This window comes from Sus scrofa, chromosome 9 (assembly GCF_054392235.1).
Source record: "Sus scrofa isolate SSC_HxYL_T2T_F1_AM1 chromosome 9, Sscrofa_HxYL_maternal_Yorkshire_Landrace_v2.0, whole genome shotgun sequence".
In the NCBI taxonomy this organism is placed as follows: Eukaryota; Metazoa; Chordata; class Mammalia; order Artiodactyla; family Suidae; genus Sus; species Sus scrofa.
In genome coordinates this window covers 36,525,390-36,537,804 of record NC_139391.1, presented here as the reverse complement: position 1 = coordinate 36,537,804, position 12,415 = coordinate 36,525,390, and the positions used below count along the sequence as shown (strand labels likewise).

The window sequence follows — 12,415 nt, the reverse complement described above, 5'->3', positions numbered from 1 at the left end:
GCCCATGGCATGCAGAAGTTCCTGGGCCAAGGATCAAATCTGCGCTATAGCAGCAACCTGAGCCACAGCAGTGACAACGCTGAAACTTTAACCCACTGAGCCACCAGGAAATTCCTCTGATTTTTTTTTTTTTTTGACATTGTTAACTACTTTTATTTACACAGCATAATAGAGATATCATAAGGTGAGTAAAAGACTTCTAAGGAGGCAGAAGATTTATTTGCTGATTACATCTTGACTTAGGTATAAATTGCAATCGTGCTTGGTGATAAGATTTCTGATATTTACTGTCCTTTTCTAATTGATTCTTATTAGTACTTCACTTGTGAATACACACACACATATGCATTTAATAAACTGCTTCTGTTTTAAAAGCACCAATAAAGATGGTTCACTAAAGATGGAAAATGTAACAATCCTGTGACAATGAGTTTCATTTTCATTCTTTTTATTTATTATTTAAAATCAAATAACGCTAATAACATACTTCAAAAAGTTTATACATATCTTTTTTCCAATGGCTGTCATTCTACAAAATAGCAAAAGATGACTATAGCAAAACATGTTTGTTTCTCCATGGAACATATAAATTAAAACTAAATATATGGAACCCATATTTAATAGGATTAATTCAACATAATAACCATCAATTAGTAGTCACTGAATGTCACAGAGATAAGACAATGTTTTAGGCACTATTTTAAAAGAGACAAAAAAAAAAATTTATCCAGAGAGACAACATCCCAGAGATGGGTTTTTTAAAAATATATTTAAATTTTTTTCTTTTCTATTCATTTCTTCTGTATCATGATTATGCGTAGTAAGTAAATTCGATTATGTAATAATTGACTAGATTGTCACAGCTCATCACTTGTGTTATTAAGATTTTGGAAATACCAATTCATGTAGAAGTTCATTCAGATTCAGGAGAAGTTTGTTCATTATTTTAAGATCAGTTGCTCAGGAAAGTTTGAGGAAAACACTGGATTTTTTTTTTTTTTTTGCCTTTTTTTTTTTTAAGTGCCACACCTGCGGCATATGGAGACTCCCAGGCTACGGGTCTAATCAGAGCTGTACCCACCGGCCTATGCTACAGCCACAGCAACGCAGGCTCTGAGCCATGTCTGTGACCTACACCACAGCTCATGGAATGCCGGATCCTTAGCCCACTTAGTGAGGCCAAGGATCGAACCTGCGACCTTGTGAATGTTAGTCATATTCGTTAACCGCTGAGGCACGATGGGAACTCTGAAAACACTGGAATTTAGAAAGATTCTGAAGCAGAGATGGCTATTTGTTAGCTGTGGAATATCTGAGAATTAGCTTCTAATGGGAATGCATTCTACTATTTTAAAATACATAGGATCTAACTTTAAAGCCTTTGTAGTCTTTCATTATTTTTTCTTAATGATTACTCCTTTCCTTTGCATTTCCAGCTAAATCTCTCCAAGTAGTTAGTGGGGAACAAATGAGTTAGTGTATCACATGGGTCCTTAGGCTCCTTCTCACTGTGTCAGAACTAAGAAAATAATTCAAATATAGTGCGCTCTTTTAAGTCAAAGGAAACTCTGTTCTTAACTTAACAAAAGGCAATATAAAATCTGACAAAAGCACACCTAAAATGATTTTGTTAACCCACAGATTCAGCTTTTTTATGATGTAATGTTGGATAAAAAGACTGCCATAGTCATTTAACAATAGAAATGATGGCTTTGGTTGCTACCAACAAAACAAAACAAACAGACAAATAAAAAACAGTGCTTTGAGAATTTTGGAAACCTAAAGTAAACTAGTTTTCAGGCTCAAAAAATTTTGTTTGTTACTGTTATGTATATAAAGGCCACATTTAAAGCACTCTGACTACATAATCATTTTGGCTTAAGCTTACCATTTAATGAAACATCACATCACTACATGCATTGAAAGTGTTAATGCAGCTGAAGATGAGCAATTTCTGTCAGGGACAAGTTTATTATGATTGAATAGCTTTTCGTTTCTTTTTAATCATATTTAAAGTACTTAGTAATTAGCTTCTCATTCATTAACTTTAACTTTTAAATTTAAACAAAGTTTAAATTTAACTGAAATAGTTTTAATGTGAAGTCAAGTATATTTAATTTCTAAGAACCTTAGTCAAAATGTTTTGCCTGGAGCAAATATTTTTAATACATTGGCATTATTATACCCATAATTCTCTATGTTGAAAGGTAAGAAAATAAGTCAGCTATTTATATATTTTTGGAGATAGATGGATAGATAAATAGATAAAGATGTCTGGCTAAGCTTATACAGGTATTTGGCAATCTGGTGTAAGAACTCAGATCTCCATAGCCATTATTCATTTTAATACTGTTTCACCACAAATAGCTCATTTATAGTATCACAATGATTTAGCTCAATTTTAGTATTTTGTGGATTCAGTTGGATAACATTTCCCCTTTTCTTCAATACAAGTGTGTGTGTGCATGGAAAGAACATGCACAAGTAATGGAAAGAACACCCACCAAGGTATAAAGATAACTGGAGTTTTAGGCCTGCTCATGTATGATCTTAGCAAGTATCAACTTTTGGGGGCCATGCATTTCCCATCTGTTTCTTCTGATTCCTTAATTCTATTCTAAATCTTAGAACAGATCATACCCTTTGACCGAATATGAGTCCTATCCCTATATTAGTATTACAAAGGGTGTCCACTGAACGTTAAACCACATTTTACATTTTAGCTGTTTAACTTTACAAGTAGCCACAGACAACTGTACTTTAAACTATTGTTAAGTATTTCTTATTTGAATTTATGCCACTTTGGACTGATGGAAAATTCTAAGTTAAGATTCAAAACTGTAACAGTAAAAATACTACTTCACATTTGAGGGGGCAGTATTTTCTTAACTGGCCAATCATAGGCTAAACTCACTCAAGTGAAATTAATCTAAAGATATCAAGAAAATGTTGACAATATATTAAAAATTTTTATAGTGATGGTATAATTTATATTCTTCTCTCCACAGGCACTATAAAAATACCTAGGAAAGGTACAAGTATTTAAAATTACAATCAAACATCGACTTCAAAGAGGCACAAAAACCACATTCAAACATGACTTTTGATGAAGCAAGTCTCCTGGGATTTCCTTCCCTATCATTTTCACTCTGGAGGAGCCGTGTTTCAGGGCAAGAGAGCAGTGAAAAACAGCAAACCAAGAACTGCCCCAGATCCATGAAGGCATATACATTCTTTACTCCCTCTGTGTGGGAGTGAAGGAAAAGAATATGAGAAAAAAAATCTTAATCCATTGTAAAAATAATAGTATACCCATGAGCAGCTGATATTGATTTTACATTTGTACAATCCTTTCTCGATTTACGAAGCTTTTCTACATCATTCATTTGACTCTCAAAATAATTCCATGAAATACAACAACACATGGGGTTATTAGCCATGTTTTACAGATAAGCAAACTAATGTTTAGAGAGGTTAAGTGACTTACACATTTACAAATATCAGAGAGGAAAGGCAAGCTTAGAATCCAGGTTTTCTGATTTCTCATTAAATATTCTTTCTCCTAGTTTGGTTTCCAAACAACTATAGTTTAACAGTAAAGACCTTAGGATTCCAAAAAGCAGCCTCATATGATGCTGCTTTGTGATCAGGAATGGTTTACAGAACAGAATAGAAATGTACATTATAAAATATCTGAAATTGTGATAAAAATGTCCCTTCCAGGAGAGAAATTTAATCAATAAGTTAAAAACTAGGAAACTCAAAATTATCTTATAGCCTTAACTCATTATTCTATCTTTATTTTTACTAACGAGATTGTGAAATAAAATATGAATGCTAAATATATCAAACATCTAGCCAATTTTCCTTGCCCGAAAAATCTTTTGTATACTTTTCTTGTATTGAAAATGGGGAAATTTGGATTTTTTTTTTTTTTTTTTTTGTCTTTTCTGGCCGCACCCGCGGCATGAGGTTCCCAGGCTAGGGGTCTAATTGGAGCTGTAGCCACAGCCTATGCCAGAGCCACAGCAACGCAGGATCCAAATATCCAAGCCGAGTCTGCAACCTACACCACAGCTCATGGCAATGCCGGATCCTCAACCCACTGAGCAAGGCCAGGGATCGAACCCCAAACCCCATGGTTCCTAGTTGGATTCATTAACCACTGAGCCACAGTGGGAACTCCTGAAATTTGGAAATTTATTTGGACCAAAAAAAAAAATTACTAAAAACATTATTTACCTATACTGATTTTTTTTTTTTTTTTTTTTTGATTTTTAGGGCTGCAAGTTGGCATACGGAAGTTCCCAGTCTAGGGGTCAAATTGGAGCTAGAGCTGCCAGCCTATGCCACAGCCATAGCAGCGCAGGATCCTAGCTGTATCTTCAACCAACACCACAGCTCACAACAACGTCAGATCCTTAACCCACTGAGCAAGGCCAGGGATTAAGCCCACATCCTCCTGGATCCTAGCTGGGTTTGTTACCGCTAAGCCACAAAGGGAACACCTATATTGATAATTTTGACAATAATTTAAAGTAAATTGAATTTACTTTCTTTGAGAATGTCAGTATATACATTTGTTTTTGTTGTCTAAATTAGGACAGTATTCTATAACAACAAGATATCTGCTGATAGTGGTCTTTCATTTCTAGTTTTATAAATATTTGCAATAAAAACATTTTGCTTAGATCCTTAGATATCTTTATAAAACGAAGTTTTAAGGAGCAATAAATCAGAGAACAAAAATGAGTATAAAACTTATCTTCTTACGTTCAGGCAAAATTAAGGGAAGATAAATATTTCAGAGAATGATTAAAAACCTGGCACCTTAAACAAGGAATTGTTATATTAGGCCCAGTTAACACTTCTGAGATTGTTTACTTTGTAAGCGAACAGTGTACTTTTAAATCCACTTTACTATGAAATATTAATTAACTCAAAAGAATGTAATTCCTGATAAAATCTTTTCAATCAGACTATATAATCAAACTGTCAAGAAAAATGAGTAACATTGACATAGTTGGACATTAAGGTCAGTTATATGCTAACAAAGTAAGAATGGAGGTAATTGTGTAAATGCTCCAGTTTTAAGAAAAAGTTGTCTGCTTTGCCTGATAATTTAGCAAAATACCAATCTGGTAGTTTAACAAGTAAGCATAATGCTCTGAATCAAATACCTTACAAAAAAGAGTGTTAGCATGAATTTATAACTTTTTAAAATGCTTTCATCGCATCATTCTGCTGTTAATGTTGGTATTTATCCTGAATGACACCCAATCTGTTCTTAGTTCTTTGGCATGTTTGAAGTCAGCAGAAGCACTCTTTCCTGGGCTTTACTGCTTCCTCAGAAGAATGCACAGTATTTGGAACGAAACCACTTTTAACCCCTTCCCAGCCATCCTGAATACAAATTTCTCCCCGTTTAATAAGCTCATATATGTCTCTTGTCAAGATAGTGAAGGATTCCTCAACATTTGTAGCATCTTTTGCTGAGGTTTCTATATACTTCATACCACAGTCTGCTGACAGTCTTTCGGCTTCTTCCCTTGTAACTTGACGTTGTGAAGCTAAATCACATTTATGTCCCACTAGCAGAAAGACAATTCGAAATGGCTGTACGTGCATTTTTGCTTCTTCTAGCCAATCTTTCACATGTTCAAAAGATCGTCGGTTAGTAATGTCAAATACTAAAAATCCACCAACCGAGTTGCGGTAATAAGATCGAGTTATTGATCTGAAAAATAAATAGAAAAAAAAGGTTGTAAAAGGACAAGTTGCTTTTTTTCTCCCTCCTTCAAACAATGTAGCACCATAATAAAATATGAAGATACCTTACTGTGATTTAACTGGAGTTTTTAAGTCAAATATGAAGTGTCCTAAGTGAACAAAAAATTCTATGCAATTAATATGCAAGCCAGTTTCATCCACTGACAACATTAAAGCATTATTTTTGATAGACAAATAAGCACTTACAATGTATGTCATCTCACACTCAGACTACTTGTTTTTATTTTAAAATATCTGATAGAAGAAGGATCACATTATCATGGTTAAAAGTAGGCACACAGAAAGATTCGGTGCAGGGCAGAGATTTCACAGCAACCCGGATCTTTGGAATCTCTCCTTGTCACTTACGTCAAACAAGCTCCTCTCTGTCAGGTAAGGAAGGCAAAACAAGGGCAGACTTGTCATGTTAGTTCAGGTTTAGTCCTGGGCTATACCTACTTAAGAAACAGGAAATTGTTGAGATATGAATCGGAGATGTGATGAGATTGTCTCTCCAGATGCAGGCTCTGCTCTCCTCAGGAAGCTGACTTGCTTTGCTCTATCGTTTGTGGTGGGGTTCAGCAGTGGAGACCTCAAGAGAAAGGAAGGGTATTGACCCCTCCCTTTGCCTCTGCCAGGCTGCTTCCAGTCAAGGGTCCTGTGGGGCAGCCCCTCTCTCACGACGATGGCTTTCACCAGGTTCTGACAAGCTCACTCCTTTTCCTTGCCCCTCTGGCTTCCCACTGTTGCCATCCCTGAGTGACTCACCATCCTTTGTTGGTGCTCTTAACCTAGCCCACATTTCTGGAAACAGTCACTTCATTACACTCTTTTCAGTTAACCTTTCAAGTGTGCTATTTGTTTCCTGACTGAATCATGAGGCAAGGTGGCAAGGCCATACTGTTTTATATCTCTTGCCTTTACATATGTTGTTTCCTCCACCTAGAATCTCTAGTTCCCTTTTTTTGCCTAGCGAACTCCTATTTCTCCCTTATGAGTCAGTTCACAAATCTAATCATATAAGAAGCCTTCCCTTGGAGTTCCTGTAGTGACACAATGGGATTGCAGCGTGTCTGCAGTGCCAGGAGGCAGGTTCCATCCCAGGCCTGGCACAATGGCTTAAAGGAGCTGGCATTGACGCAGCTGCGGTGGTATAGGTCATAACTGTGGCTTGGATCTAGGATCTGATCCCTGGCCCAAGAAATCCATATGCTGTGGTGCAGCCTTCTCTCCCCCCCAAAAAAGAAGCCTTCCTTGTCACTGACCTCTTTCACTCTGCTTCTCTTAGGCACTTCTCTGATAATTTTTCACTGAACTTTTGACATACTGCCATTATGATTATAATAATTTTCCTAACATGCTCATTGGATTTGCTGCTACATCTTCTACTCAACTCAAACCTCCTTGAAGGTCAAACATAGTCTACGTATTTAACAGTCATATTGCCTGGGAAATGATGGATGTAACTTAATATTTGCTATACTGGATTAATTAATCTTACTGGTAAGGGAGTGTTAAATGTTCTATCAGCCAGAGATCACACATGGTCTCAGTTTCCAGGGTATCAGTGATCCTCTTCTTTTTTTTTTGTTTTTTTGTTTTTTTGCCATTTCTTGGGCCGCTCCCACTGCATATGGAGGTTCTCAGGCTAGGGGTCTAATCAGAGCTGTAGCCACGGGCCTATGCCAGAGTCACAGCAACTCGGGATCCGAGCCTTGTCTGCAACCCACACCACAGCTCACGGCAACGCCAGATCATCTACCCACTGAGCAAGGCCAGGGATCGAACCCGCAACCCCATGGTTCCTAGTCGGATTCATCAACCACTGAGCCACGACAGGAACTCCATCAGTGATCCTCTTTAGGCAAGTATATCTGTTACTTGCCTGAGGCACCAGATCTTTGTGGAGGCCTAGTGGGTTAGTGAGGACTCTCCAACTTTTACACACCTTCATACCCTTATTGCTGAAATCACAGCTCAGTTCAGTGACCCAATACCACAAGTACCCCGGGCTGAGAACACTGAGCTCCTCTTTCCATTTCTGCTGCTTCCCTTTCTCCTCAGAATTCCCAGTAGAGAGGTTCTCATGTGATGACTTCAGACATCTCAAGGATTATGTACTGAACAACCGCGACAGTAAGGAAACCTCCCATTGCCATTGTCATGCTATAAATAACGCAGTTCACTTAAGTTGTTACGGATTTTTTTTTTTTTTAATTTTGAGGGATAATTAATTTGTTATTGTTTTGCTACTCATCTATACATGTGTGAATTTAGGCAGATGTGTGGTGTCTTAAGAGAAACCTAATTAAGGCTATTATTAGACTGAAAGCTTTAATTTACTCAGCACCAAGCCTGCATTACTCCCCCCACCCCATTAACTTACTATTAGTATAATTTAAAGCGACATGCTTTTGTGCTTAAAAACTCAACACTGAAATGCTTGTTTATTAGGCAGAGGTATGTCTTACCCTGCTGGAAAGACCATGTTTTCTAGCAACTTGTATTTAATTTTGAGAACATATCTGAATACAGCTGGAAAATCATTCTATAAAATAAAATTTTTAGAAAAGTATATGCAATATATTCCATAAAACAGCCCTTATTAATAATTAGTTGGAGTGAAAGGCCATTTTCTATATCATAACTTGATCTCTAGTTTGTATCTGGATAATAGGTTTAGAATTCTGATATGGTTAGGTTATAGATTCAGAATTAGTTGTCCTAGGATGTAGAGTTTTCCCTAAAACAACTGGGCATCCCTGCTGTCAGTTATTTGGGTGGAGAGACAGGCCTTCAAACTGAAAAATGGGGATTTCCCATCGTGGTTCAGCAGAAACAAATCTGACTAGCATCTATGAGGATGCAGGTTCGATCCCTGGCCTTGCTCAGTGGGTTAAGGATCTGGTGTTGCTATGAGCTGTGGTGTAGGTCGAAGACACAGCTCAGATCTGATGTTGCTGTGGCTGTGGCGTAGGCTGGCAGCTACAGCTCCAATTTGACTCTTAGCCTGGGAACCTCCATTTGCCATGGGTTCGGCTTTAAAAATAAGAAAAAAGACTGAAAAATGGAACTGGAGAGACAGATCTTTCCAAGATGATGAAGGAGCATTTGTCTTTCTCTGGAACTTCCTCTCTTAGGGGTCCCTAGATCTTGAAGGTATATAAGGGGGCAGAGGACAGACCGTAAAAGAACTACAAGTAGGTAGGCCTCCCTGTAAAGAATTCAAGAGTTGTAAAGACTGACATGTGAAAATTCTTCATAAGCAACAACACCCTGTTGCATGTTGTTTTATATCTATTTTCTTCCGGGCTTTGAAAGTCTCAATGAATGAACGGATGATTTAAAGACAAGAAAAACATTAAGGGAGGGGGAGATGGAGGGAAGGAGAGAAGGGAGAAATAAATGAATGGATCCCTGACAGGTCTCAGTTATGTTATTGGAGAATTAAGTTATGAGACCACCCTGTGGCAAAACTGGTGCAGAGGTTTACAGCAAGACCCCAACTCCAGTGTCTTGTAGGTGTGATGGAAGGTGAGTTATGGAGGACAGGGGTCAGGGTTACAAGTTCCTAGCAGCCCCATCCATCCCAAATGGAAGATCTGATTTGGATTTTAAAAGAAACCTGCTGGGTTTTATACCTTGAAAGCTACACTCTCAGCAACTCCTATCCCATTTTGAGAAGGGTCTCCTCTCAAATCGTTTTCTTTGATTCACTGTCTTAACTGGAACCTCCTGGTCCCTGAGAACACAGCTTCCCCAGAGCACACTCACACTGCTTGTATGTAAGATCAGGAGAAGGTAGCTTCTGCTTCCCAAAGCCAATTTCAGATAATTATTCTCTCCCAACTCTTGATGTAAAAAAAATCCCTGTTCCTCTGAGGCTTGTGCCATCTGGCTCTATCAACTGTTGTCATCTGCCAACTGCTTGGTCATTCTCCACATACTGAAGATTTTAATAGTTTGCTTTTTCTTTCTATCTCAGTCACTGATTATCACTGTTCACTGATCTCGACATCCATTCAGATGAACGGGCTGGTGTCATCTGTTTCTTGACTTCCTCATCTCTAATGAACTTGCCCCTCCACTCTGCTTTTTTCCATCCATTTCCTTTTTTTTTTTAATCATCAGAAACACTCACTACCTCCCAAACTGCAAATTTATAGTCCTCTTTTTAATCAAAATATCACAGTCTAGGAACCTATTTTTACTGTGATAATTCTTTAATTCCATTAAGATTTGTAATCCAATGATCAACTCCATCATTTTCAACCAGCTCCCTTCTGTCTTTACCCCCCTCCATAGCTTAGTTCTAGAAGCATCATTATAATTGCTCTCTCGGAAATATCTCAATTTCCAAGCCTCTCTCCCATGTCATATTCATTCTATTTTTATATTTCTTTTCTTTCTTCTCTTCTTCTTTTCTTTTCTTTTTTTTTTTTTTTTTGATGTTTAGGGCCACACTTGTGGCATATGTAGGTTCCCAGGCTAGGGATGGAATTGCAGCTGCAGCTGCTGTTCCCGGCCTACACCACAGCCACAGCAACGTGGGATGCAAACCACATCTACGACCTATACCACAGCTCACGGCAACGCTGGATCCTTAACCCACTGAGCAAGGCCAGGGATGGAACCTGCAACCCCATGGTTCCTAGTCGGATTCATTTCTGCTGTGCCACAACGGGAGTTCCCTAATAACCTTATTTCTTGTAAGTACTCCAAAAAGAGCTACTACTTATTAAGCACCTACTGTGTGTCAGATACTTTATGTAATTTTCAACCCTTTTCCAGTTTTCTCTCATTATGTATCAAATCACCCCAGATCTTAGTGGCCTCAAACAATAATCATTTTATCTCTTGTGGTTTCTGTGGATAGGAAATTTAGGAAGGTCTGGGCCAGGCCACTGAGCAAGGCCAGGGATCAAACCCGACTCCTCACGGATACTAGTTGGGTTCATTACTGCTGAGCCACAATGGAAACTCCACATTCATTCTATTTCTGAATCAGTCCAACACCCAGTGTTTCTGGGGGAAAGCACTCAACCAGGCAGGCTTGGTGTCACTATAAGTTAATTATATCCAATTCCATGTTATAATTGGCATTGCTAAAGAATACTGCTGGTATCAGGAGAAACTCTTCCCCCCCTTTTTCTCCATAGTAGGCTACTACCACGGGATGTGGTATGAAGGTTGAATTTCCATTCAACCGTCCTCTTCCTGCAGAGAACTGGAGGACCATTTTAGTCCCCTCACTATATTCCTCCATAGAAGGAAAAGTGGTTGCTCTGTTTGGCTGGGGTCTGTTTCTAACATGCTGGTATTATTCAACTAATTACCCAACTAATATGTTAGGCATTATTACTGTCTGTTCATGCATGGCATCCTTTCCCCTTTCTTACCATTTTCTGGCTTGCTAACTGTGAGAGTTAGCTATGCTCATCAATGAACATCCAGTGGCTGAGTGGTTAGTGAGTAAATGAACAGCTGATCTGGTAAGAGTCACAAACAGGAGATTAGGGACATAGGAGAAATGAGTGAGGAAGTCTGAGGGAAAGTGATGCCAGCAGTGCCAAAAAAGAAGGGTACTCAACATTAGATCTACTCATAGTGTTGTCTTATGTTCTCAGGCCCAGGTCACTGAGTTTGCTATGAGCATGTCGGTGTTGGAGGAGAGTGGATAAAAATACACATACACATCCTAGTGATATAGCCCCTGAAAATACTGGCTGATGCCAGTAATCTCTGTGAAGTTCCTTGTGGGAGGGAAATCCTTTAACCGGCAGAATGTTGATGAAAACTCTCAAAAGAAAAGTTGTGGTATATTATGTTGCCTACCAAGAAGCCTAATACTTGGTGGATCTTTTTGGACTTTGGAGGAAATGTATATTTAGATGTACTTCTCTGACCCACTTAGTGGGAGACCCAAAAGCTACCAGCTTTAACAAGTCTGAAAGCAAGAGAAAGCCCCTCAGATGGTCCAAGATGCAATGCAAGAAGATTTGCCAACTGGCCTATCCACTCTAATGGTGCCTGCCTGAAGGGCCTCCAGTAGGCTGGGATGCTCTGACTGGCCTGGGGAAAGATCCACTGGGCAATTATAGGACTTACTGTTTTGTTTGTTTGTTCGTTTTTTTGCTTTTTAGGGCCACACCTGTGGCATATGGAAATTCCCAGGCTAGGGGTCAAATAGGAGCTGCAGCTGCTGGCCTATACCACAGCAACTCGGGATCCGAGCCACATCTGCAACCTACACCACAGCTCATAGCAACACTGGATCCCTGGTCCAGTGATCAAGGCTAGGGATTGAGCCCACATTCTCACAGATCCTAGTTGGATTTGTTTCCACTGCGCCACAACAGAAACTCCACAGGAGTGACATTTTATTTTTATTTTTTTGTCTTTTTAAGGCCGTATCCGCGGCATATGGAGGTTTCCAGGCCAGGGGGTGAATGGGAGCTGTAGCTGCTGGCCTACCCCAGAGCCACAGCAATGCGGGATCCTTAACCCACTGATCGAGGACAGGGATCGAACCTGCATCCTCACAGATACTAATCAGGTTCATTTCCACTGTGCCACAAAGGGAACTTCACAGGAGTGTCATTTTAGAATAAAGACACGCCCTCTTTGCCAAGTGCTATTTCGTTTT

The 12,415-nt window shown here is 38.9% G+C and overlaps 1 protein-coding gene across 1 annotated transcript in view; it reads right to left on the bottom strand.

The window, feature by feature from the left end:
* Positions 1-431: 431 nt before the first annotated feature.
* Positions 432-12,415, bottom strand: part of RAB39A (RAB39A, member RAS oncogene family) — a 31,432-nt gene continuing 19,448 nt past the window's right edge. Inside the window, exon 2 of the mRNA XM_003129824.4 lies at positions 432-5,737. Coding sequence (XP_003129872.1) covers positions 5,311-5,737 — 427 coding nt within the window. The 3' untranslated portion in view covers positions 432-5,310. The remainder of the gene's footprint in view (positions 5,738-12,415) is intronic.